The sequence below is a fragment of the Cyprinus carpio genome, chromosome A1 (genome assembly GCF_018340385.1).
Source record: "Cyprinus carpio isolate SPL01 chromosome A1, ASM1834038v1, whole genome shotgun sequence".
In the NCBI taxonomy this organism is placed as follows: Eukaryota; Metazoa; Chordata; class Actinopteri; order Cypriniformes; family Cyprinidae; genus Cyprinus; species Cyprinus carpio.
Genome location: NC_056572.1, coordinates 20,430,841 through 20,454,629, shown reverse-complemented (window position 1 = coordinate 20,454,629; position 23,789 = coordinate 20,430,841). Strand labels below are relative to the sequence as shown.

Here is a 23,789-nt window from a genome sequence, read left to right as displayed (position 1 = left end):
ATAATGGGCGTGTCAGTCCTAAATTTAGGACTCCTAAATTTTTAATCTAAGAGTATTTCACAAAGTGTTTTAGCACTAAAACTAGTAGTGAAGAGGACTCCTAAGTCACTAAGACCAAGTCACAAACTATCATAAAATGACTGTCGTCAGCAATCTGCCTCAGAACGTAAACATTTTGGAAACATTTCATGATAATGATCTTTTAAAAAGGTATCACCCTTGGTTTTGGAGGTTATTCCTACTCCAAATTTTCCTTTGATTATATCCTTGTTTTCATTAACCGGTTGGGCAAGAAAAAACAGCTCTTCTTGCATCCAGGTTGCTTTTTATGTTTGCATGTCTTACTATTAGCCATGATTATTCTACTCTGTTAATTAAAAGGCTGTTTATATGCACATTCACTAATTGTTTACGAGAAGCATACATGTAAGAGGCTGACAATTAGCTGAACATACTTGTTTAATTAATTTCACTTAGTCTGCATTTTAAAATCTTGATTTGAATGTGGAAATTAACATTTTTATTTTTAAATCTTTATTTGAATATGGTAACATGATATTGCACTCTACAATATTAACTTAAATAAATCTCTGACAGAGGCTATCAACCAATCACTGTGTGCATGCTGACATCATCCATAGCAACGAGGTCAATCCCACCCTTACTCTTAGCTCAAGACTTCTTTCTATTCCTTAGTAAAAGTTTGCCTCAGCAGCTTTGTGAATAGGTTTTAAAGGGGTCCTATTATTTTCTTTTACAAAGTCTTGATTTTGTTTTGGGGGTGTACTAGAACATGCGCTCATGCTTGGTGGTTCATTACAATACCTTTCTCCCCAGCCTGGCACAAACGGCTTGACTAGTTCCGGGTTTGATGAAGGGTTGCCTTCCGAAACACTTGATTGGTTAGCAGTCCCAATGCGTTGTGATAGGCGAACAGCTTAGACGGTGTTTCAGTACTGCCATGCCCCTTGCCAAAGCAGCAAGTTCCGTCTGCTCTGGTATAGTTAAGGATACCGTCAATATTGCCATATCAATTTGAGCCAGTTTAGATCCCGGGAATATTGAACACACACGCACGGATATTGCAAGACATATAAGAGTGTTGAGCAGGCATTGTGATCCCGCTCCCCATACCCCCCGCAATCTGCCGCATCCCAATACTGTTTTTGGAAAGAAAATGACATGTATGAGAAAATACGAGATGGGAGGAAAATATATATTTCAGTACTTTCTCTTGCAGTTATATCATTAAGTAATTATACTGTAGGCCTATATAAATTGCGGTCATCTGGGAGCCGCTGTTTTGCCTGGAATTGAAACTGCTTTTGCGTTCCCGAACTTTTTAATTTCACTTTCACTTTCGAGATTCACGATCACATGTACTCTGTTTATACTATGGAGCAGCAGTACTTACCGCAGATTTTACAAGATTAGATTTTCTGTCAATGGTGCTCAGAATCTACAAATCATTTTCCATTGTCCTCAATCATCTCTCCTACTTACTCTGTTTAAGTGGTAAGTGAAATTGTATGCACTGTAATGTAACGGGCAACCGTTAGCAATCGTTATTTGTTTTCCGTGCCTTTCTGGATACAGATTCACGCTTCGGCACACCCCAACCTGCTGAAAAATAACTGCATTTACTATGTACAGATAAGTGCAATGGTAATATGTATTATGTTTATTTCAAATATGTAAATATGCATCGCTCTCCATTTTAATAGTTATTTATGAATTACTTTACGTAGTACAAAACATACAGCACTTCTTCTTCATCGTCGTCTTGTCTGATGCACTCAACCAAGCATTCTAACCACGACCTCGACCCTCCCCCCAACCAATTGAATTTCCGTAGGCAGGAATTATTTTAATGATATTCTAATGGGCTGTTTTGTGACATCACAAAACTCGGAAAACAACACTGCAGTCCAAACGAACCGTTCGTTGTAGTTCTTGAAAAGGGATTTTTTAAAAATTTGGAATGGACTTTGAGATTTGTAACTTTGTAGATCTTTTTTTATGGCCAAACATACACACTACACACTGAGCATTATAGGACCCCTTTAAGAGAAATCTCTTAGCTAAAAACTTTTACTGCTATTTAGGAGAACTCTTAGTGGTAAGATAAAATGTTTTATGAATATGGGCCCTGATATCTGTGGGACATTTTAAATCCTTCTACACACTTCACAAATTTTGGCTGTCCCAGATGAATGATTGGCATCGAGAAACAATCGCAGTGATTTCTGTGATCTTGGCTCCTAATCGGTGGTCCTATGTCTTACAGTGAGAGAGGTTCAAAGATGGTCGTTGTCGTGGTCTTGCGACCAAAGATAGCCTACGATCAGTGTCAGAAAATTCAGCATGATCATCACACAATGTGTTTGCTGCTACAACGTATGTCTACTGACCAGCCCCCCCCAAAAAAAATGCAATATGAAATCAACGTGACATGGCACTAAAACATAAAACTTCTTACCTCACATGCTTATCACTTCCTCTTTCGACACTTCTACTTTTTTTCAGCACACATAAAAACTACAACTACCAAAGTGTGATTCATCATGCTCTTTTTGTTTACCACTAGCGGATGCGGATGACATTTTACCAGAGAAAAATCCAAAATTTCCAAGCAAAGTCAATCCATTCCACATCTATGAGTTCACATAGAAGTACCATTGCTGATTGTATCTGTAACGTATGAGGAAAGCAGTCAAAGGTGAGGATCTAACTACAAGGAGTAGTTTTTAGAGAGACAGATAAACATCCACAAAAACACAGGGAACAAGGAACTTCAAACACAAGCATGAACATCAACTGACCTACTCTAGTGTTTCACAAGTGGAACACTAGGACTATAATACACAGGGGCTAACAAGCTTAACAAGCTAACCAGAGGGTATGGTCAGTTGTCTAGGGAACAAACAAGGGTAACCTTGGGAACTCACAAGAGAGCTACAAAGACAAGGCTAACACAAGGGGAACTAACAGACACAATATGAACAGGGAAAATACTTCAACAAAAGTCCAAACACCAATACAGGGAATATATAACAGAATCAGTGTTTTGAATGAATCAGTTGAGTAAACGATGCAGCTCTAGTAGTGTGAATGATTTGTTTTAGTGAGTGATTCAATAAGTAAATTGTTTAGCGCAAACCTTAATAAATCATGTTGCATGATTCATTTAAATGCTCTCAGGGAAAGGGAAACTCCAACAAATTCATGCAATAAGGTAAGACTCTGTCCATTTCATTGCTAATTTTTCACTGTGTGTCTTCAGTAAATCCAGACAGTATTTTTTTCAACAGCAAAAGAGGGTTTGTGCTGATGCAGGATGTTAGTAAATCTGGCCCTAAGAATCTAACTGGAACATGTAAAACAGAAGTGGATTTATATAAACAATGAAAAGTCCCAGTGCTATTGGACTGTATCCTACCACTCTTAAAATTCCACTTATCTAAACAAATTTGAGCACTGGAACTAAATGTTTTATAATTATTATTATTTTCCCTGAAATATGATTTTCTTCATGCACGCAAACAAAAGTTTATTATATTTCAGTCAAGAATTTGGATGTCCCTATGTTGTGTCTTACTTTCTTGGCAGAATGAGGTCATCCCCGTGTTCTCTGATCCCGCACGGAATTTTCTGTCACACAACAAACCTGAAGGAAAGCTCAAAGTTCTAAAAGGTTTCCTGATGTCTTAAAAGAAGGTTCTTGTCTTTTGGAGTCCCAAATACATCATATTTTTTGGTCTGCTCCTGGGTCTTAGCTCAGCTAAGTTACAAATTAAAAAGTTATGAGTGTACCTCACCGTGATATCATCAGAGGCTGCCTTGGAGTTAAAGTAGTAGTTCACCCAAAATGTATTAAATTTACTCACCATAAAGTTGTTCCAAACCTGTGTGAGTTTCTTTCTTCTGCTGAACACAAAAGAAGATATTTCGAAGAATGTGGGTGTCCAAAAAGTTTCTGGCCCCATTCTACTGTATTTTTATTTTTTTCTCTCCATACTATGGAAATCAATAGGGACCAGGAACTGTTTGGTCACCCGCATTCTTTAAACTCTTTTGTGTTCAGCAGAGGAAAAACACTCATACAAGGTTTGGAACACCTTGAGTAAATGATGACCGAATTTTCATTTTTGGGTGAACTATCCCTTTAAGCAGCTATTTAAGGACTTGTTTTGCCTTTCAGGAAGGTGTAGAGAGACCGAAGTTCAACCCTCAGAGCTAACCTCAGTCTGTTCTAAAAGAAATCTATTGATGTCTGCTTGTATTGGTGTTTCTATTTTGGTCCAATGACCAGCCAAGTACTCTAGTGAATCACTGGATCTAGATTTAGCCATTATCAGCAATCCTTTAATTTTAAAACACAGAACAATTCAGGATGTAATTTAAACCTGAAAATTTTTTGGCACATTTTTATTAAGATTGATAGTTCTTAGTTCTGTAGTTCCAGTCTATAGTTCCAGTATTTAATAGTTATGCTTCAGCATCTTGGTGAAAAAAAAATATCTTCATTACTTACTCACCCTTATGTTGTTTCATACTTGAGACTTTCTTTCATTGAACACAAAGGGTGGATTGTTTTTTATGTTTTATTTTTTATTTTTTTTTATCACTACAAGAAGTAGTGATGTCTGATTCATGAACGAATCAGTCTTTTGAGTCAGTTTTTTTATTTTTTTCAATAATTGGCCTGTCAATTATGCTTTATGAACTGATCTGGTACTCGCGTTCAACTCAGAGTTTCAATGATCTGGTCTCAGAGGTTAATAGATCACTAGATGGGGAATGATCAGTGTTACACAGGTTTTTTTTTTTTTTTTTGTTACTCAGATTTGTCTCAGTGATGATTCTTATTAGATTCTCGTGACTGTTATGCTATGATTTTTAGTTTTTCAGAGTAAAGGAAAATCGTGATACAAGGTTTTATTTAAAACAAAGTGCAAAAAAGTATGTATTTATATTAGTTTAATATATATATATATATATATATATATATATATATATATTATACTAGTTAGTTATATATATATATATATATATATATATATATATATATATATATATATTATATATATATATATATATATATATATTAGCTTTATTATATATTATATATATTTTTTTTTTTTTTTTTTAATGGAAGAAAGTTATAAGGGTTCAATTTCCATTTTTAGGTTGAATTTCCATTTTTAGGTAAACTGTTTCTTTAAGAGGTTTAGAGCTGGCTTACTTGTGTTTTCATGATGGCTGGAGACCTGGTCCCTTGCTACCATGACAGCTGTTCCCAGCTGAGAGCACCGACCTGAAAGCAAATTCAACTCATTCCACCTTAACAGCATTATAAGAGATCAGTATCTTCAAGTGTAACTCCAGTAAACTAGTTTATCCACTAGTGGTTGTATTACTTTCCTGAATAACGACTTAATTTATATAATCCTCATTCTTCTGGAAATCCGTACACATTTTTGTCTTGTCTTATTTAGAAGATCTTTTTGCCAACTTGATTTGATATGTGTGTACAAATACACGTAAAATGTCCATAAATATCCTTAAGCACATCCACACATGACCTTAAAAGAGGTCACTTTTCTTTTCTTTGATTGCTCTGCCAATGATTCATCCTTGTCACCACGCCTTCGACTTCCCACGTAATGTTTCATCCTGACTGCGTAATATAGCATCACTGGCCAAGACTCCCCAAAGTCACAACCTCCATCCAGATACCTGGGACTGCAGTCTGCTGTCTGATTCCAGAAGGGAAACTGCAAATGTAGTCAAGCAAGAGAGAATGCTAGCATTTACAGTCATGGAGACCAGAAGTCGTGGGAAGTGTGCTTTTGTTAGAGAGTTTCAGTGGATTCTGGAGTCGCTGTTTTATGCAGGTTTGGGATTTTGAAAGGAAATTGCAGATCATGGCTGTTCGCCACAAACAGAGGTGATGCTTTGCATTTGCTTTTGCCGTTTTATTTTCTTGAAGAATGATTTTTACTGCAATGTAACCAATGTACATTTTCATATGAAAAGCATTGTGATAGGGTTGAACAAACGGTGGGACAATGGGTAGAAGGGGAGGATGAACATTTTGGTTACCTGTCATCCTAAAGTGTTGGAGGCAACTTTTACATAGACATGTGTGAAATGATGGCTAAATGTCTTTACTGTGGTCATTAGAGCTGCTAACCACTTGCTATAAGAGAACTGTTATACTAATGTGCTGTTCCTTCGAGAAATGTTACTGGAACGAAGTCCCATATTTTTAAAGCAGACAGCAGCGCCTCATTGGCAATTCATTAACAGTTTATTTTCATTCAAATGAAGGGAGAAGACAAACAAAGTGGAGTTAGGTTCCAATTCAGATGAAGTAATTTTTATAATTCTTAATTCTGGATTTAATATGAAGTTGGTACATATGCTAAATGCTGTCGATAACCCATACATTTCAACTGCGTCACCAAGATGTGTTCATTTTGATCTGGAAAATAACATTTTAGTTGATCATCTGCAATACTTCACAACTGTGCTAATAGGTTTTAGTTAACAGTAACACCACTGGTTGTTTTTCTAACAATACAAACTAATTAACAAATGCTTCCCGTTTCTCTCTCTCTTTCTCCCCTTCTTATTTTCTGTCTGTCAGGACACTGCACCAGCAGTTTGAGAGTTATAAGGAGCAGGTGAGGAAGATTGGGGTAGAAACCAAACAACAGCAGGCTGTCCATAAAGATGATGCACCTACCTGTGGCATCTGCCGTAAGACCAAGTTTGCAGATGGCTGTGGACACCTGTGTTCCTACTGCCAGACCAAGTTCTGCGCCCGATGTGGGGGAAGAGTGTCACTGCGTTCGAATAACGTAAGAACACGCATTGAGACTTTCATGGCTTTTTTCCCATTCATCCTCCATGTTGTCTTTCTCACTATGAAGTCAGTTCCATTTCCACTGACTTTTGTTTTAATACTTCATTCATTTTATTATGCTTGCTTTAGTCTTTTTTTCTGTTTGTAACTACATATCAGTTGTTTTGTTGATTCCCTGATGGAGAGTTTGCTGAATCTGTATAAATCACACATTTCAGAGCGATAACAGAGTCCAAATCAGGAATACCAACAGTTAAATCTCAGTTTCTCCTATCCGTACAAGTCTGCAGATTTGGACTGCGAATCCAAACCACCCACAGCTCCTCTGAGCTTTATAAAGACTCTTCTTTGAGTGAAATCTTCACTGACTTTGCTAAGAGTCAGCAGGGTAATGTGTGGGACCATTTCCAGCCGCACAACATGCAACGGTCTATTTTAGGATCTCATCCTTGCCTGCTGTCTCTAAAGAATGGACCTGAGAATGGACTCATCTCACTGGGCATGCTGAGGAACAATCTGCCTTAGTTCCGTCCTGCCCAGCTGGGTGAGGTCCCCTGCTGTCACATATAGTCCATCTCAAAGTTTTCAAAAAGGAATAGTAACAGTGGGGCTCTAAAAGCAGTTTTTGGTATTTACTGTTAATATGACGAAGTATATTATGGCAGCTCAACCCTAACGCTGTTTAGATTAGAGATGCTCAGTATATTGGCATCATATTAATAATCGGCCGGTATTGGTGATTTTAAGCTGATATCGGTTGCATAATTATTTCTGCCTATTTTAAGATTTAGATAATCATCTAGAACTGACTTTTATAGGGTTAGTTCAACAAAAAACGAAAATTCTGTCATCAATTACTTACCCTCATGTAGTTACAAACCCATAAGATTTTCTAAACACACATAACATATTTTTTAATGAAACCTGAGAGATTCCTGTGCTTCCAGTTTGTTCTTGTGCTTCAGCTGCTGTTGACCATATGTGAACATTTTGGTGGAACTGACTTGCAATGGAGGGACGAAAATCTCTGATTTCATTAAAAATGTATTTTACTGTAAAATATAATTTGTCTTAATTATCATTATATAATTAGCAAAACTCTTAAGGGTTTGGAACAACATGAGGGTGAGTAGCCTAATTGATGACAGAATTTTCATTTTTAGATGAACTACTCTTTTAAAGGTATAGAAACACAATATGGCAAAGGTTTAACTTTTTAAAATCTTTACCAGTGGTGTACACTGGCCGATGCTGATATTTAGAAATCAGGGTTTTTTGCGTGGGCCTGGGCAAAAGTGAGCTGGCACTATAACTAACAGATGGAAATATTATAAAAATAATCTTTGTGAGGACGACTGGCAACAACTGGCCTTAAATTCTTTAGACATGGCACACTAAACAAATTTAAACACTGACTGAAAACAATGACTGAGGCCAAATTACATTCATAATCGGCCTGACAGTAGTGTGTTCCCAGCTTTACGGAATTAACTGGTTCAGCCTGTGCTTGGAATTGAAAAAAACTTTACTTGCGGGCTGATGGACGGATTCTCTCCTGCGTCAATGCAAGTTTATAAAAGTCAGTTTTTTGCAGAATATGCATTGCTGCTGTTTTTTCTAACTTTTCTATCACAAAATTGCTAATTATTGGTTAACTGTCTGGGTGAACACACACAAATTCACAGATGTGAACTGTCTGAGATAGCCTGGGTAATACCTATCACAGCTGTCAATCAAACTCATTAAGAATTTTATGCAAAAACACATTCTATTTATTTTAGTATTTGAGATGATATAATAGTTTTGTAATTGTGTTAAAGTATTTGGTTAAATCAAATTTACGCTTGAAAAGTAGGGTAATCATAGCAGGTTTCATCCATAGTCTGTCCATTTAAATGTCTGAGTTTAGCTTTAAATGGTGTCTTTGAAGACAGGATTCTATAAAAATTATTTGCACTGCAATTCTGACATCCAAAGGCACAACAATGATTTTTTTTCTCTTATTCCATGGATTTTACCGAGCGGCAACCTCCTGCTCTCTCTCGTGAAGCCAACAAGGAAGTGATTAAAACTGCAATTCATCGACTGGCCGCTTGAGGCTGGCTGCAAAAGGGAGCCAATCCCATAGACTCTCCATGTTAAAATGCCCAACTTTACAGCAGAAAAAAACATGTTAACAGCCTGACTCAAAAAATGATTTTGGTCTATATAGCTAATTTTGCCCTTCATGACAACTGTGAGGGGGGTGAATTTTTCTTAAACTCATCAGTTTAAATTAAATTAAGCCTTAAAGTTCTGCATAATTAAGGGCGTGGCCACTTGAGTGACAGGTAGGTTGCCGCTGCTGACAATGCCGTCGAGCTAGGTGGGCGTGGCTTCAGCAACCAGCTCCCGCCTTTTTGCCAATTTTCGATTATCTGGGAGAGTCATGTGGTGACGCGCTGCCAAGATGGCGACGGCCCGCTCTGCAAACTTTGAGCTTCAAAAACGCTCTTCAGCAGTCTATGGGTGACGTCACGGACACTACGTCCATGTTTTTATACAGTCTATGGATTTTACCCATTTTCCTCCACTTGTTACCAGTGTTTTTCTGCCACCTCAATACACACACAGCTGCAAGTGACGTAACTGTGACGTCTACTCCAAATTGGTCTATTCATCATAGTGGGCGGGCCTATGCCCGTCAGGCCCATCTGCTGGCTACGCCCCTGAGACTTACAAGCATGACAGAGTGATTTGATGTGCACATATAACATGCGTTTGTGCATAAAAATAAGTTAATTTTCATGAAAAAGTACATCAACCTTTATTAATGTTTTTAAATGCATAGTAAATTGTTTCGACACGTAATCTCCCTTTTATAACTATTTGAGCTAACCGGTTTTTTCATGAATTATCAGACAGCATCCCAGATGTTCCTTATGACTTATTTTTCTTGTTCCATATTGTACACTGTACATGAACACTCCTAAAAGTAAAAGCTCCAAAACACAGTTTTTGCAGCAATGCAGAAGTACTTTTTTTTTTTTTTTTTGTTCCCCAAAAAGACCTTTCAGTGATCAGTGTTCAAGAACCATTCAAGAACAGTTTTCCACCAGAAAGGACAGTTTGTGGAATAGAAAGATTCCATGGAATTGAAAGGTTCTTCATGGAACCATCAGTTCCAATGAAGAACTTTTATTTTAAAAGTGTACATGCTGTGATGCCTAAATGCCCAAATTCACGTAACATACATATATCAATTACCAGCCATTAAATATAATTAATTATTTTTAGTATCAGCCAGAATTTCCATATTGCTGTATCCATAATTATTAAACTACATTTACTGTATATGTGTGTATAAAAAACAGACTTTAGAGAATGCGTAGGTGTGTGTGCCAGAGTTTTTATGCGCTTTCCATCCTGTCAAGGGTTTCTGCTCAGCCTTGATCACACTTGCTTTTATGCTAATCAAAAAAGTCATATCCTCTTAATGGTCAAGATTAAGATTTTCTTCTGATAATTAGTTTTTTCCTTCTGATAATTCTCACAGTAAAGATCAATTGGAATCAAATTCTCCCAGGATGAAGAAGTAACTTGAAAGACCAAGGCTGTCTGCAACAGAGCACAGCTGTAGTTCTTGTGTTTCCCTGTTGGTGGCATTACAGAGACAAGGTCATGTACAGACATCCTGAATCAAACACAAATTGTCTAACAAATATGATGCGCAGACACAGATTCAGCGAGGCCTCATAGGGTTGAACAAGCATCCTGTGAGGTTGCTTGGACCCCTCATCTGTGTTTTGTGATGCTCTTATTTTGGTATGAGTGGAGAACATGTCTAGAGGTGTCAGTTCTGTTCTCATAATTCATCTCTACCAGAGAGCCATACATGACCACCGTTGGACATGTCTGTTTTTATGTATAGAAAACTAACCTTTGATCACCCATAGATAACATTTCAGCTCAGTGTTAAATGTATTAAACATTTATTAAAATTATAATTATTAAAGCATCTCTGATTGCCCTTGTCACTCCATATGTAAATGTCTGTTTATACGCAAAGAGAAAACTGGGTTGCTTCACTAACACGTTTTCCTCCCACTCTTCCCTCCCCCATTTCTTTTTCACACACTCTTTCTTTCCATTTCTCACCATTTATTTTCAATTTTAATTTCACACTTTTTCTCTTCCACCTCCAACCCTCCTCCTTTCCCCCCACTACCTCTGTTTGCTTGTCTTTCACTTTCTGCTTCCTGGACTGCATGACTCAAGGAGGATAAAGTGGTTAGAGTCTTTCTTTTCTTTTTGCTGTGTTCTCTACTAATGTGATTTGAGAAAACTGTGTTACATCTGAATGTGCACAGTCACTGGATTGAATGGACTAATTCCATTTCTGTTGCTAATATAAGAAATTGTATATGTACATGTGTGTGAGAGAGAGTGATTTGAATCTATTGCAAAACATTCAGTAAAAAAAAAGCAAGTTAATACGTTCAGTTTTTTTTTTTTTTGTCACCATAAAAATACTGTGATAATGTGTGAGTTATTTTTGGATGGTATATTGGTGCCTGTATGTTTTACAACTTATAGCTACTTAATATAGAACTACCTTAAAATGTACTGGAGTCCATAATAAAACAGGTGTTACAATAGAAAGACTGATTAATCATGATGAATTAGAGTTCATCGTAAGTGGAATATAGACAGTGCTCATGGTTATAGTATACACAAAAACAAAGCACCAGCAGGGTAATATGCACTAAAATAAAGCAATAAAAATGTAATACAAAATACCATATAGATCACTGATAGAAACATTTTAACTGTTGTACTGCACCGAAAATTCTTTACCTAATTTGGTGTTCTAAGTCAAACAAATTGTTTGTAAGTTTCTTGTTATGCTATATTATGACCAAATCTTGGCACCTTTTATGCACCTTTTAGGAGTGAATTTTACCAAAATTAGCTACAAATAATGCTTTGCCTTTCGAGCATTCTCTCATGTTGTGTATGGGGAAACTCCTGTTTACACTGGTACTGAAGCCTGATTTGTTTACGTTTGTGTAGCTGCACAAACCAATGGCGCTCTAGCCTGCCAGAATAGGCGGAGTCAACCTCTATATAAGTCGGCTCAGAGTGCCATTTCATCAGAATATTCTCCTTCAGCAATGAGGATCATCTCTTCACTGATGCTGGTCTACGAAGCTGAAGAAGAAGAAGCTCAGCCTGCAGCTTGCCACCGTCAAAGAACCCTGGCAGAGGAAGAAGCCAGAAGCCAATTTCTAAGCAAATTTCCTAGCGACGTTGTTTCAAACGTTGTGTCGAGAATGTGGCTCGTGCAGGACTTCCAGAAGGAAGAAGGGCGCAGTGAGTGTGTCACCTGTCTGGGCAGCACCCATGCAAAGACTGCACGCTCACTGAGATGGAATGCTCTCACTGAGAGCAGGAGTCTCGCTCTTCTCCGCTTGCTGATCGCCTTCTGACCTGACCTGAAGGCAGCCCCGCCTTCGTTTCTCCTTTCTCGGCGAGCTCAGAGAAACAAATGGTGAGTCATGGAGGTGAACAACCGGACTGTGTGATCTCATCCCAGCATAGAGCCCGCATATTCACTCTCCCCCAGCACTTTGATCCGCCAGTGTGTTTCACACATAAGGATCAGTGACCCTCATTACATTGAGCGGCTCAATCCTTCTAGGAATGCTGTCACCAATGATTCTGTATTGCTTCATATTTGTGTGTGCGCCGTTGAGGCTGCACTCGCTGAGACAGCCTGCTTTCACCGCGAAAGCATGAGCCTGTCCCTGCTTTGCTCACAGATCACTTTTTTCAATGAAGGTTAACTCGGAGGAAGAAACAAACAAGTCCCATGTGCTTCACTCTCAACGCAGCTCTTTGATCTGCCAGTGTGTTTTACATATGAGGATTAGTGCCCCTCTTCTGCATAGAGCGGTTTTATCCTTTTAGGTGGATTTAAAGATGTGCGCCACATAGACTGGGCCATGCCCAGGCCAAGGCTGTGTTCTCTGTGGCTGACTGCACTCACTAAGAGAGCATTGACCTAGCGAAGTACTTTTGAGAGGAAAGGATCAGTTCTCATTAGGACTGGAACTCCCTCTAAGAAAGCTTGCACTTGCTCTCCATCCCTCTATTCAACACTGAGTGATGGAAGTTTTATTCAAGCTGGGCATGTTCTTCAAGTTCAGTGCATGCCCAAGCAAACTACTTGCTTGCAGAACGTGCCATGGAAACGGTACCTCTAGCGAACAGTGAGTCAGGCTTTTTTAGCTGCTACTTCCTCGTGCCAAAAAAAGATGGCAGGTTAAGACCAATTCTAGATCTCAGACTTCTGAATCGCTCTCCTATGAGACGACCATTCAGGATGGTAAACTCTGAAACAGATCCTCGTGCAGGTTTGTCCCGAAGACTGGTTTCTGACAGTGGGTCTGAAAGCTTCATACCTTCACATCCACATAACCCCACCGCCACAGACCGTTCTTGAGATTCACATTGAGGGAGTGGCCTATCAATACACAGTCATATTTGGACTGTCTCTGGCCCCTCGCACTTTTACGAAGTGCATCGACACAGCCGCCTCCTCTGTGATTTCTCTAGGCCTGCTTCATATGCGGCCTCTTCAATTTTGTCTCAAAGCCCATGTCCCGTCCCATGCCTGGCGCCTGGGGCGGTTTTACGTCAGGGAGAGCCATCGCTGTATCAAAGCTGTGGCCCCTTGGACAACTTCTTGCCTGTTCCAACCAGGCATGCAGTTGGGACTAACCTCCAGGAGGAAAGTAGTTATGATGGAAGCCTCCAATGCAGGTTTGGGCGCACTGTTAGAGGGCTATCTGGCAATCAGCTCCTGGTCGATCCACAAGCTGCGCCTCCATATCAACTGCGTTGAGAAGTTGGTGGTTTTCCTGGCCCTGAAAACCTTCCTACCAGCCTTAAGGGGGCACCACGTCCTGGTCAGATTGGACAACATGATGGTGGTAGCCTATATCAACCACCAAGGTGGTCTCAGGTCACGTTCTCTTTACAGGATGGCTCGATGTCTCCTAATTTGGGCACAGAGCAAACTCCTCTCAGTCAGAGGGTTCATGTGCCAGGCAGTCTGAACCTTGGGGCAGACATGCTGTCCAGAGGCAATCTAGCTCCAGGAGAATGAACTCTACATCCTCAGACGTTCTGGATATCTGGTCTGTCTTCGGGAGGGCAGAGGTCGACTTCTCCGCCTCAGAAGACAACTCTCACGCCCCGACTTATTTCTCTATGCAGCAAGACGCGCTTGCCCATGATTAGCCAGATCTTGCCTGTATGCCTTTCCCCCGATTGCCCTGCTTCCTCAGGTCATCAGACGGGTCAGGGAAGTCAGTTGCTCAGTCCTCCTGGTGGCCCCACTTAGGAAGAACCAACTTGGTTCCCTGAGTTAATGCAGCGTTCAGCAGCTACCCCATGGCCGATACCATTATGGAGGGACCTTCTCTCGCAGGCAAAGTTCATGATTTGGCACCCCCGGCCAGAGCTGTGGAGCCTTCATGTCTGGAGCCTCGATGGGATTCTATATAACTTCCAGCAAAAGTGAGTGACACCATTTTAGAGGCAAGAGCACCATCTACGCCTTTATGCCCTTAAATGGTCAGTCTTCTGTGACTGGTGTGCAGCATGAAGCCTGGACCCAATTTCTTGTGATGTGTCCCACATGCTGACTTTTTTGCACCAGTTGCTGGACATTCAAGTTTATGTGGCAGCTATCGCAATGAATCATTCCCTTGAAGCTGGCCAGTCAATTGGCAAAAATGACTTGTTCGTTAAGTTCTTGCGTCTCGTTAAGTTCTGGCGCCCGGAGATTGCATCCTCCTCGTCCTCAGACCGTGCCAACATGGGACTTGTCCATAGTCTTGAGGACACCTCCCTTTACTGACGTAACCTTGGTTTCCTGAGATAAGGGAACAAGCTTTGTGTCACTTGCCGTGCTATAAGCTGCATGCGAATTGATGACTGTCGCTTCAGTCAAATGTTTCTGATGTAATGGCACTCTGAGCCGACTAATATACAGGTCGGCTCAACCCTATTCTGGCGGGCTAGAACACCATTGGTTTGGCAGCTACACAGACTTGAACAAATCAGGCTTCAGTATCAGTGTAAACAGGAGTTTCCCCATACACAACCCTCGTTCCCTCAGGGAACCGAGGTTACATCAGTAACCGGAGCACTATTTACTCAAAAACTGAAGCCTACGATCAATCAGTTCCAAAAAGAAATGCAAAACCTGTACTAATTGAAAGAAAACAAGTTGAGAAAAAGATTGATTCCAAGATTTGGTGATAAATACAGCATAACAAAGAAATTTCTAAGCAGATTTTTGTAGGTCGGGCATTTTGTGACTGGGAACACCACAAGTGTATCAAGTAGGGAAAACAAAAATGATCAAAAACAATTTTTTGGGGAAGTCGTTATACCCTGTGTGAAAAAAAAGGCAGTATGGTTTAGTCCAATGCAATAATATTAACAAGCTTTTTCAGGAAAAGAAAATCATCTCCAGGTCAAAATGACCGGACCACATGAGGTTAAATAAAAGATGTGACACCTGGGAATGTCCTTTTAAGTTTTTTTTTTAATTTTTTAATTTTTTATTTTATTATTATTTCAATATAAATTGTACAGCAATTCATAGTTGTTACTTTCCAAAAAAACAGAAAGCTGATAGTATTTTACAGTATATGGTAAGGTAACTTAGTTAAGCTATTAACAGGTATTTACTGTAACATGTTCACAACCATTACAAACATTTTTTTACCATGTACTGGCATTGTCATGGCATTGTGTTAGGATTGAAAGTTATTTTTTCTGCTATATTGAGCACAAACAAAATTTTATTAATATTGCGCCCATTATTTGTCTTCTGTTCATGCAAAGTGTCTCATAGGGAAAGACAGGGTAAGACATTTTGAGTATTGTAGATTCTGCATGGGCAACACCAATTCTTTCCTCATGAGAGCCAGCTAATAAGAAACTAGCATGTGTTGGCTGAACCCCATCCCCCTCCCTTCCTTGTTGCTACCGCCAGGGATGCCGAAGTCGTTGCCACAGCAAGGGGGTTAGGGGAATAGGGTATTTGGATTTGTTGGAATATTAATATCTCACAACTGGTTGCTCTTTAGTCAAATGGGTTTAACTTACACATTATTTAAGCTGCACTTAAATGATTTTCAGCAGTGACGTGTTCTGAACATGGAATGGATTTCCTTTCACTTAAAGTGCTACCAGTGATGAGAGAATGTTTATCTGTGCATGTTCACTGCACCTGCTTGTGCCCTGGGACTGCAATAGGCATGCCACGGGGTGAAAGTTCAAGGTTAAAATTCAAGGTTTTAGCATGTAATGCTATAGTCATATTTCACTTTGTTAGTATTGATGAAAGCACTCAGAGAAATACTTACCCTGCACTCCAGTGGGCACTTGCGACTTGTGCGTTTTTATGTGTGTGTTTCCTGTCAGGTGTCTTTGTCTATTGTGCTTGTTGTCTCTTTCTGAATGACTGGTAACAGTGCAGAATTTATGCTAAATAGAAATATCCTTCCTTTTTTAGCATATACCTCTGAATGTCTGGTGTGTGGTTGTAATTTTGGTAAATAGCTCAGCTTTCATATAGGTGGGGTCTTTCCAACAGTAAGCCCAAAGTATGCTTCATTTTGTATTCATGTATGCTTATCATAGGTGTTCAACCAAATGCATATACTTCATTTGATAGTGTACATTAACACAGGCGGTCAACACATGCACACTAAAAAGTTTAATCTTTTTGCAGTGTTTGTGATATTTCTCTCCAAACTTTAGGGCTGCATAGAAATGAAACCAAAATCAGTATGTGGCTTAGTGTGTGATTATCAAATCTCAAAGCTATGATATAGTTAAATAAATATATGTGCTACATATTTCAAAGTGAAGTGCGGCACTGTGTCTGTTTACATGTGAGCAGCTTATGATCAATCACAATATTTTTTTATAAAAAAATGCAATTCCCCCTTTTTCCCCAAATTGTGCAGCCCTACTATAAGTTACGACTGATAAAATTTGTTTATACTCAGTTGCCGAGGCTTTTTTCATGCAAAAAAATTGATAGATGTATACATGGTTAGAAAAAACAAGCTGTACATGTACAATATGCTTGTTGTATACTACACTGAAAAAAGGTGTAGGAATGACTTCAAAACAATTTTCATTCAGAAATTTCTACAGTAGTACATTTCACATTTAATTACATAGAAACCTCAAGTAACACATGGAATAAAACATGAAATTTTGGTTGTCTGAAATAGTATTTTCTTGTAAAACATACTAACATGTGTAATACTAAGTTTTATTGTATAACTTTGTTTCTTTTTCTTTTTTTTACAGTGTATATAGTATTTTTTTGTTTATGTTTATAGCATTTGTAATGGAGCGAGGCCGGTGGAGTGATTGGGAAATGAGCGACACCTGCTCCACTCACCGGTCTCGAGTCCCACGGAGGAGATTGGGAGGATACAAAAGAGGAGCGACGACAGTGAAGGACGAGAGAGGACCAGGCCTGGGTTTTATTTTGTGGTTTGGTCCTCTCTCGTCCTTCACTGTCGTCGCTACTCTTTTGTATCCTCCCAATCTCCTCCGTGGGACTCGAGACCGGTGAGTGGAGCAGGTGTCGCTCATTTCCCAATCACTCCACCGGCCTCGCTCCATTCCCACGGCTCTCGGCCCTGCCCCACTCATCACATTTTTCTTTTTTTTGGAGTTTCATCCTGCACACTGTATGCATAGCCTGGCATGTACGCATAAAAAACAAAAGTATACTGTGGGATTTAGCAATCAAGATGTGATTAATCATATCGCAGATTGGACTTAACCTTTAGCCTCTACCTGAACTATACAGTATGCTAAAATTCCTCTCTAGTGGAAATGTTTTGGAAAGCTAATGCAAAGATGATTCATGAGCAACATGCTTGTGGCTCGCTAACAAGATAAAGAAGCAATCTCTTCCTTACAGCCTTTTAGCTCAAAAACTGCTTAGCTTAGCCATTAGCCATGTTGTTAGGGAAAGGAATGAGTTTTATTTACCCGTGTAACACCTCCCTTCTGACCAGCAGCTGGCTAGGGACTCTATTTATCCCTTTTTTTCTGTTTACACGGCTAGCACAAATGCTGATGTGTGCACACGCTATTCCTCCTTTCAGTCCTCTAGTAGTAGAGCTAGCCAAGCAAATGTGAAAGTCCTTTAGGAGTCTGTTGTCTGAATGATGTGCAGCAGCTAGAAGTGCATGGATAGTATATTTTTTGAAACAGAATGGGGCATTATTAATACTGGGAATTATGTTACAATATTTTTCAAAAGATCAAGGAACAAATCAGTTTTTAATGATTTGATCCTTTTAAACTAGTACTGACATTAAGCAGCCTGTCACAGGTGCCTGTATGCTTTAAAATTAAAATTCCCTTCAGTGCTTCATTGGATCCAAGCTGTGTGTGTGTGTGTGTGTGTGCGTGTGTGTGTTTGTGTTTGCGTGATGTATGAGCAAGTTTTCTCTATGGGTTGTGCAATATGAAGACTGTGTCAGCAGATCTGTCAGTTTTTGAGAGGAAGGCAGTTATTTTTCATAACCCATTTCTTCTGAAGTAGCACAGTTGAGCCCCAGTCCTTTTCCCCAGACCACTGCAGATGCAATAGAGTGCCGTATTTCTCCCTGTCCCACCTGCATTCATTTCTCTTTAGTATCAAACCTGTCACTGCTTTTGGTCTTTTGGTTTTATTTTCTGACTTTTGGGGTTGTGCAATAAAGCAAAAAATCTATCTTGATTAAGTTTTAACATTTATCAATGAATATATACTAATATATGAAAAATGCAACATAAGGACTTCATTGAACATTTTTAAGTGATAGTTCAAATGAGCACTTTAATCCAGTTTTAACTGAAAAACAGTTGAACTGTTTAACAGAAATTAATTAAAACTTAGTTTATATAAGAAAAGCTATTAAAATATCTTAACATGCTCGTACTCACAGGTTTTATTAGCCAGATTTGTCTATATGTTTTTACTATTACTATTAAATGTGTAAAATGCCACATAAGGACTTCACTGAACATTTTTTAATCGAATTTTTGAATTGAATCAAGTTCTGACATAAACGGTTTGAACCAATTTACAGAAATGAATCAAACTTAACAATATTTACATAAAAGAATAGCAAACAGTATCTTAACATGCTCATACTTCCAAGTTTTATTAGCCATATTTGTCTATAAGGTTTATATAAATCTTAGCAAGAATATCTTGCTACTGAAGTTAAATAAATGTTATTAAAATAAACTGCACATACAATAAAGCACACATTTCATGAGCCATATTTGTCTATATATATTTTATATTTTTTCTACTTTTAATATAGGACAATTTCTCCTATGATCTTCAGTGGTTTAATTAGACTTTTTTAGTCTACTGTGTATATATATTGTTTTTATAATTTTTTTTTAAAATTTATTTTACTTTTTAATATATGAAACATGCCACATGAGGACTTCAGTGAATTTTGAGGTATAACTGCTATTGAATCAGACTCATCATTGACATAGTTTGTACTGATTCACACAATTAATCAAACGTATCTATAACATAATTTTTGCCACTGCTGCAAACAAATGATTGAATCACACTTTTGAATTCACTGAAGTGAACAGTTGGTACTAATTTACAGACATGAATAAAACTAAAATGTAACATAATTTTTGTTTCTGGTGTCTAAATAAAAGAGAAGCTAGTTTCTAACTAGTTGTTAGGAAATAAAAAAGAGCAAATGCCTGTGATATTCATGACTCTCTGTGCTGGAGACTTGACTGTCCTCTGTATGTCTCCTCTCCTTTCACTGATTTGGTTACCATGGAGAACAGTATTCACCGAAGCAGGGGGTGGCTGGCACACTTATGCTTAGAGAACAGAAGAGATTGTATTTACACCCATATAAATGTACACACACACTCACACAGCGTTCCTCATCTGTCTCTTTCTCTCTCTTTCCATATGTGCTGACCTCAGGTCTGCGATTAAATTATACTTGTTTACGGTCTGATTTTTATGGGGTATTCTGATACTTAGTTACTAGTGATCTCCCTTCACAATAAAATCCTTTTCATACTATTTAGGAATACAGTGAAACCACTGTTCCTATCATCTCTCAGATTTAATCTCTCTCTCTCTCTCTCTCTCTCTCTCTCTCTCTCTCTCTCTCTGTCTCTCTCTCTCATAACAATGGCCAGGTCTTAGTGGCCTTCCTTTTAAAATGCTTTATTTCCCTTTTCTCCTCAGTTCTCTAGTTGGGAAAGGTGCTCTTTGATCAAGCCTTTGCAAGATGAGAAGCTTTAATGGCTTTAGCTGTCCTGAATATTGTTGTAAACTGGCCTTTGGAAAAAAAAAAAAAAAAAAAAATGAATCAGAGAGAAAGTGAATCCTCCATTGTGCGTACGGCTCGAATTCGATCTAATTCAAGGATTAAAGCCTTGGATTATTTTACCCATCCTCGACTGCACAAAATTAGTGATGAGTAATCTAGCCGTCTATCCATGTAGTCCTTTACGAAACATATTCACATTTATTAGGTGTTGATTTTCTCTGTTCCTACTTAAACCCTTCTGATTATGATCTGCCAAACCAGTTTTCACTTATACGTGTGAATTACTTTCTGTTTATCAATAAGAACATGTCTTATTTTTCCATTTTGAGAGCGACTAAAGGTCTGTTGTCCATTTTTTTTAGTATCATTGTTGCAGTGGTTTTTTTTCCCAGTGGCGTTGAGGGAAAGAGCACGGGCTGCATTGTCTCGTCACTGGATTGAATAATGGGAAGGGCTAGCAATAGTGTGGTGGGATTAGCAGGGATTGCTAATCCTTCCTGAGAATGTTTCTCTGGCTGGCTGACAGCTGTGAGCCTCTGCACATCTGATTTACCTCAGATTACGCTGGAGCTGTGCCAACTGGATCCAATCAGGCCATGATGCTCTCTCGTCCCTTCTCTCTCACTCTCCCTCATATCCATCCCGTCCTAGAACAGCCTCTCTCCTCTTTAAGATCAGGTCAACACCAAAATGCGACACATTTGTTGGCATGGTATTTCGCACTGGCGACTCTTCAAAGAAATTTGTTGTGGATGTTCATGGAGTGGAAGGTTGACACTGTGAGAGGCGATCCATTATCTAGGAGGACGCCGCCATGTGAGTAGCATGAAATAGTTAGTTTGTCACCATTAGAATTCATAATGTTTTCATTTGAACCTGTATGAAATATCAAACCTCTTTCATAACATCGCAGAACTCTAAATGAAGTATTTTAGCTGTGTCTGTTGCAAAATATCCTGTTTTCGTGCATCATATAAGCTCCTGCTTTCATAACCCATTTGTGATTGATCATCAGGCGCTAAAGAGGACTAATGTTACAGGCTTTTCGGGGGATGCTTTTCCGTTCTCACACCATTCATCTAATCGATAAAACATGCAGTGTCGGTTGCAGGGTGTGCATGTGATTTATACAGTTCTGTAACACGCAGACCTTTGGCTTCCTTCCCAAGCTTGTAGAATCACTGACATCAGTAAAAAAAAAAAAAAAAAAAAAAAAAAGGATTCTTCTCGTCCAATTGTTTCCTGCAGCCATGACAGCTGTCATTTATATTTACATTTAGTCATTTAGCAGATGTTTTTATCCAAAGCGACTTGCAAATGAGTACAAAAGCAATCAAAATAAATGTATTAAAATAGGAGTGGATTTACTGTTATTCTAAGGGTGCTTTAAGAATCTAATACTACATCAATAGATTGGACCTCTGTGCTTGTAAAGCCGTGAACTTGTTGTCAACGCAAGAGCTGTTCATTTGATTTAGCATTCCCACTAATAATGTCAGATCAGGCCTGTCTAGCTGGCTAGCTAAAAAAAAGTGAGAGAGAAGGAGTGTAAGAGAGAGGGTAGGAGAAATATGGGTAAAGGAATTGAAGAAATATGGTGTCAGTGGAGGTATTTTAGGCAGCCTCAGCCATCCATCTCATGAATGAACCATTACAGGGTTCAATAATAGGGCTTCATTGGGGAAAAGGAAAGAGATGGGAGGAAGCAGACTGACAAATATGAGGCTGATGATATAATAACTTGTGCATTTGCAATGCAAAAATCTACCCAGATGAAGAAAAAGTACGGCTGATTTCTATTACTTCCTATACAGAAGATTCAATTATAACATTATAACATATACTTTTGATTAAATTTGATTTCTTCTTATTTATATTAGTTTAGTATTGGTATTCTAGCAGTGGTGTTTTAATTAGCATGCTACCAGACACACTGTAAAACCATGGTACAGTTACTGTCCCTACAGCCATACATGTCTTTTTGGCTGTTATGACACTCCTTGTGCTCTTACTGTAGGCGCATTGCAGTTTTGGAAATATTTTACAGTAAGGTGTCTGATTTCTTTTACTTCCTATTCATATACACATGGAACCAAAATTATTCAGCCCCTGATATGTTATAATTTCTCCGGTACGGTACACAACTGAGTATTTGGAAACTCTATAACAAGACTGAATTAGTTGTAACACATAAATTTAGCCCACGCATATGCTAAAGTTGAGTAGTGAATATGGCCAAGTCAAAAGAGCTCTTACAAAAGCTATAGAATTTAAAACACTCAATTTACTGCCAAAGACTTGCAAGGAGGAAAAAATCATGTCAATGCAGATTATAAGCATGAAGAGCTAAACAAGCATGGGCTTCATGTCAGAACACCTTGCTGAATGGCACTCTTGACCATGAAAAAAACATAAAAGGCTGACTTGAATATGCTAAAATTAATTTAGGTAGACCTGTGGAATTTATGGAGTGATATGACTAAACTGGAAAATTTTGGACTCATTGTCAGTGGTATGTCTGGTCCAAAAAAAGGCAAGGCTTATGAGCAGAACACCACCATCCTCACAGTCAAACATGGAAGCGTATGTATGTGAGAAATGGTCCAAGATTCCAGTAGACAGGTCTCAGAAGCTGCAAAGCACTTGGATTTTATCTAATTATTATTATTATTAATATTTTTTTTGAACTTTGTTTTCAGAATCACTCAAATGTATATTAATACATTTTCTATTATTGTTTATATTTTCAAAAAAAAAAAAATGTTCACGGCAGCAGAATGTCTTGCAGATCAAGAAAGTTGAATAATTTTGAAGTGTGAGTGTTGGTATTAATTTACTCACCAAACCCATAAGACTTTCGTTCACCTTCGAAACATAAATTGAGATATTTTTAATTAACTTTACTTATTAATTGGTAAGTTTTCAGAAGAGACACATTTGCTTTATATGATAAGCAGATTTATTTTAGGCTTAATAAACATTTATCAAAATACATACTTGGAGCACATCACATATGGTAAATGAAAGGTGAAACATGCTTGCTTGATGCGTGAGAACCAGTGAGGTTTGTTCTCGTGTGACACAAGCACGTTCAAATTTTTGCAAGAACAAATGAGGTTTGTTCTGACACGTTAAGCAAATATAGTTGAGCTTCCGTGTTTGCCATATTTAATGATCTACAGTCAAACCAAAATGTATTCAGTCACCATCAGCATTTCACACATTATCAAAGTTTATTCGCTATACATGGTTTAAAAAATGGTAATAAAATATGACAAGAAATATGACAAGAGTTAAGATAACACTTAAGCAAAACATGGTCAGGTCAAAGTGTCTGAATAATTTTTGGTCCCAAATTTTTAGCAATTTTACTGGTAGTCCACTGTATGAAGAATTTTTGGGTATAATATGTCACAGTTTACTTTATTTTGTTATCCTCACTTATATAAATGAACTATAGGGTCCTGCACCTACAGTGGCCAAGAGAGCTCAACGGGCTGCAAATGAAAAAA

General features: G+C 38.4%; 1 protein-coding gene across 1 annotated transcript in view; it reads left to right on the top strand.

Moving 5' to 3' along the window:
- The window catches only part of LOC109048416 (regulating synaptic membrane exocytosis protein 1-like), an 80,926-nt gene that overhangs the window by 10,505 nt on the left and 46,632 nt on the right, over positions 1 to 23,789 (top strand). The window contains exons 2-4 of the mRNA XM_042756553.1: positions 6,653 to 6,866; positions 11,129 to 11,140; positions 15,773 to 15,793. Of these exons, the coding sequence (XP_042612487.1) occupies positions 6,653 to 6,866; positions 11,129 to 11,140; positions 15,773 to 15,793 (247 nt within the window). The remainder of the gene's footprint in view (positions 1 to 6,652; positions 6,867 to 11,128; positions 11,141 to 15,772; positions 15,794 to 23,789) is intronic.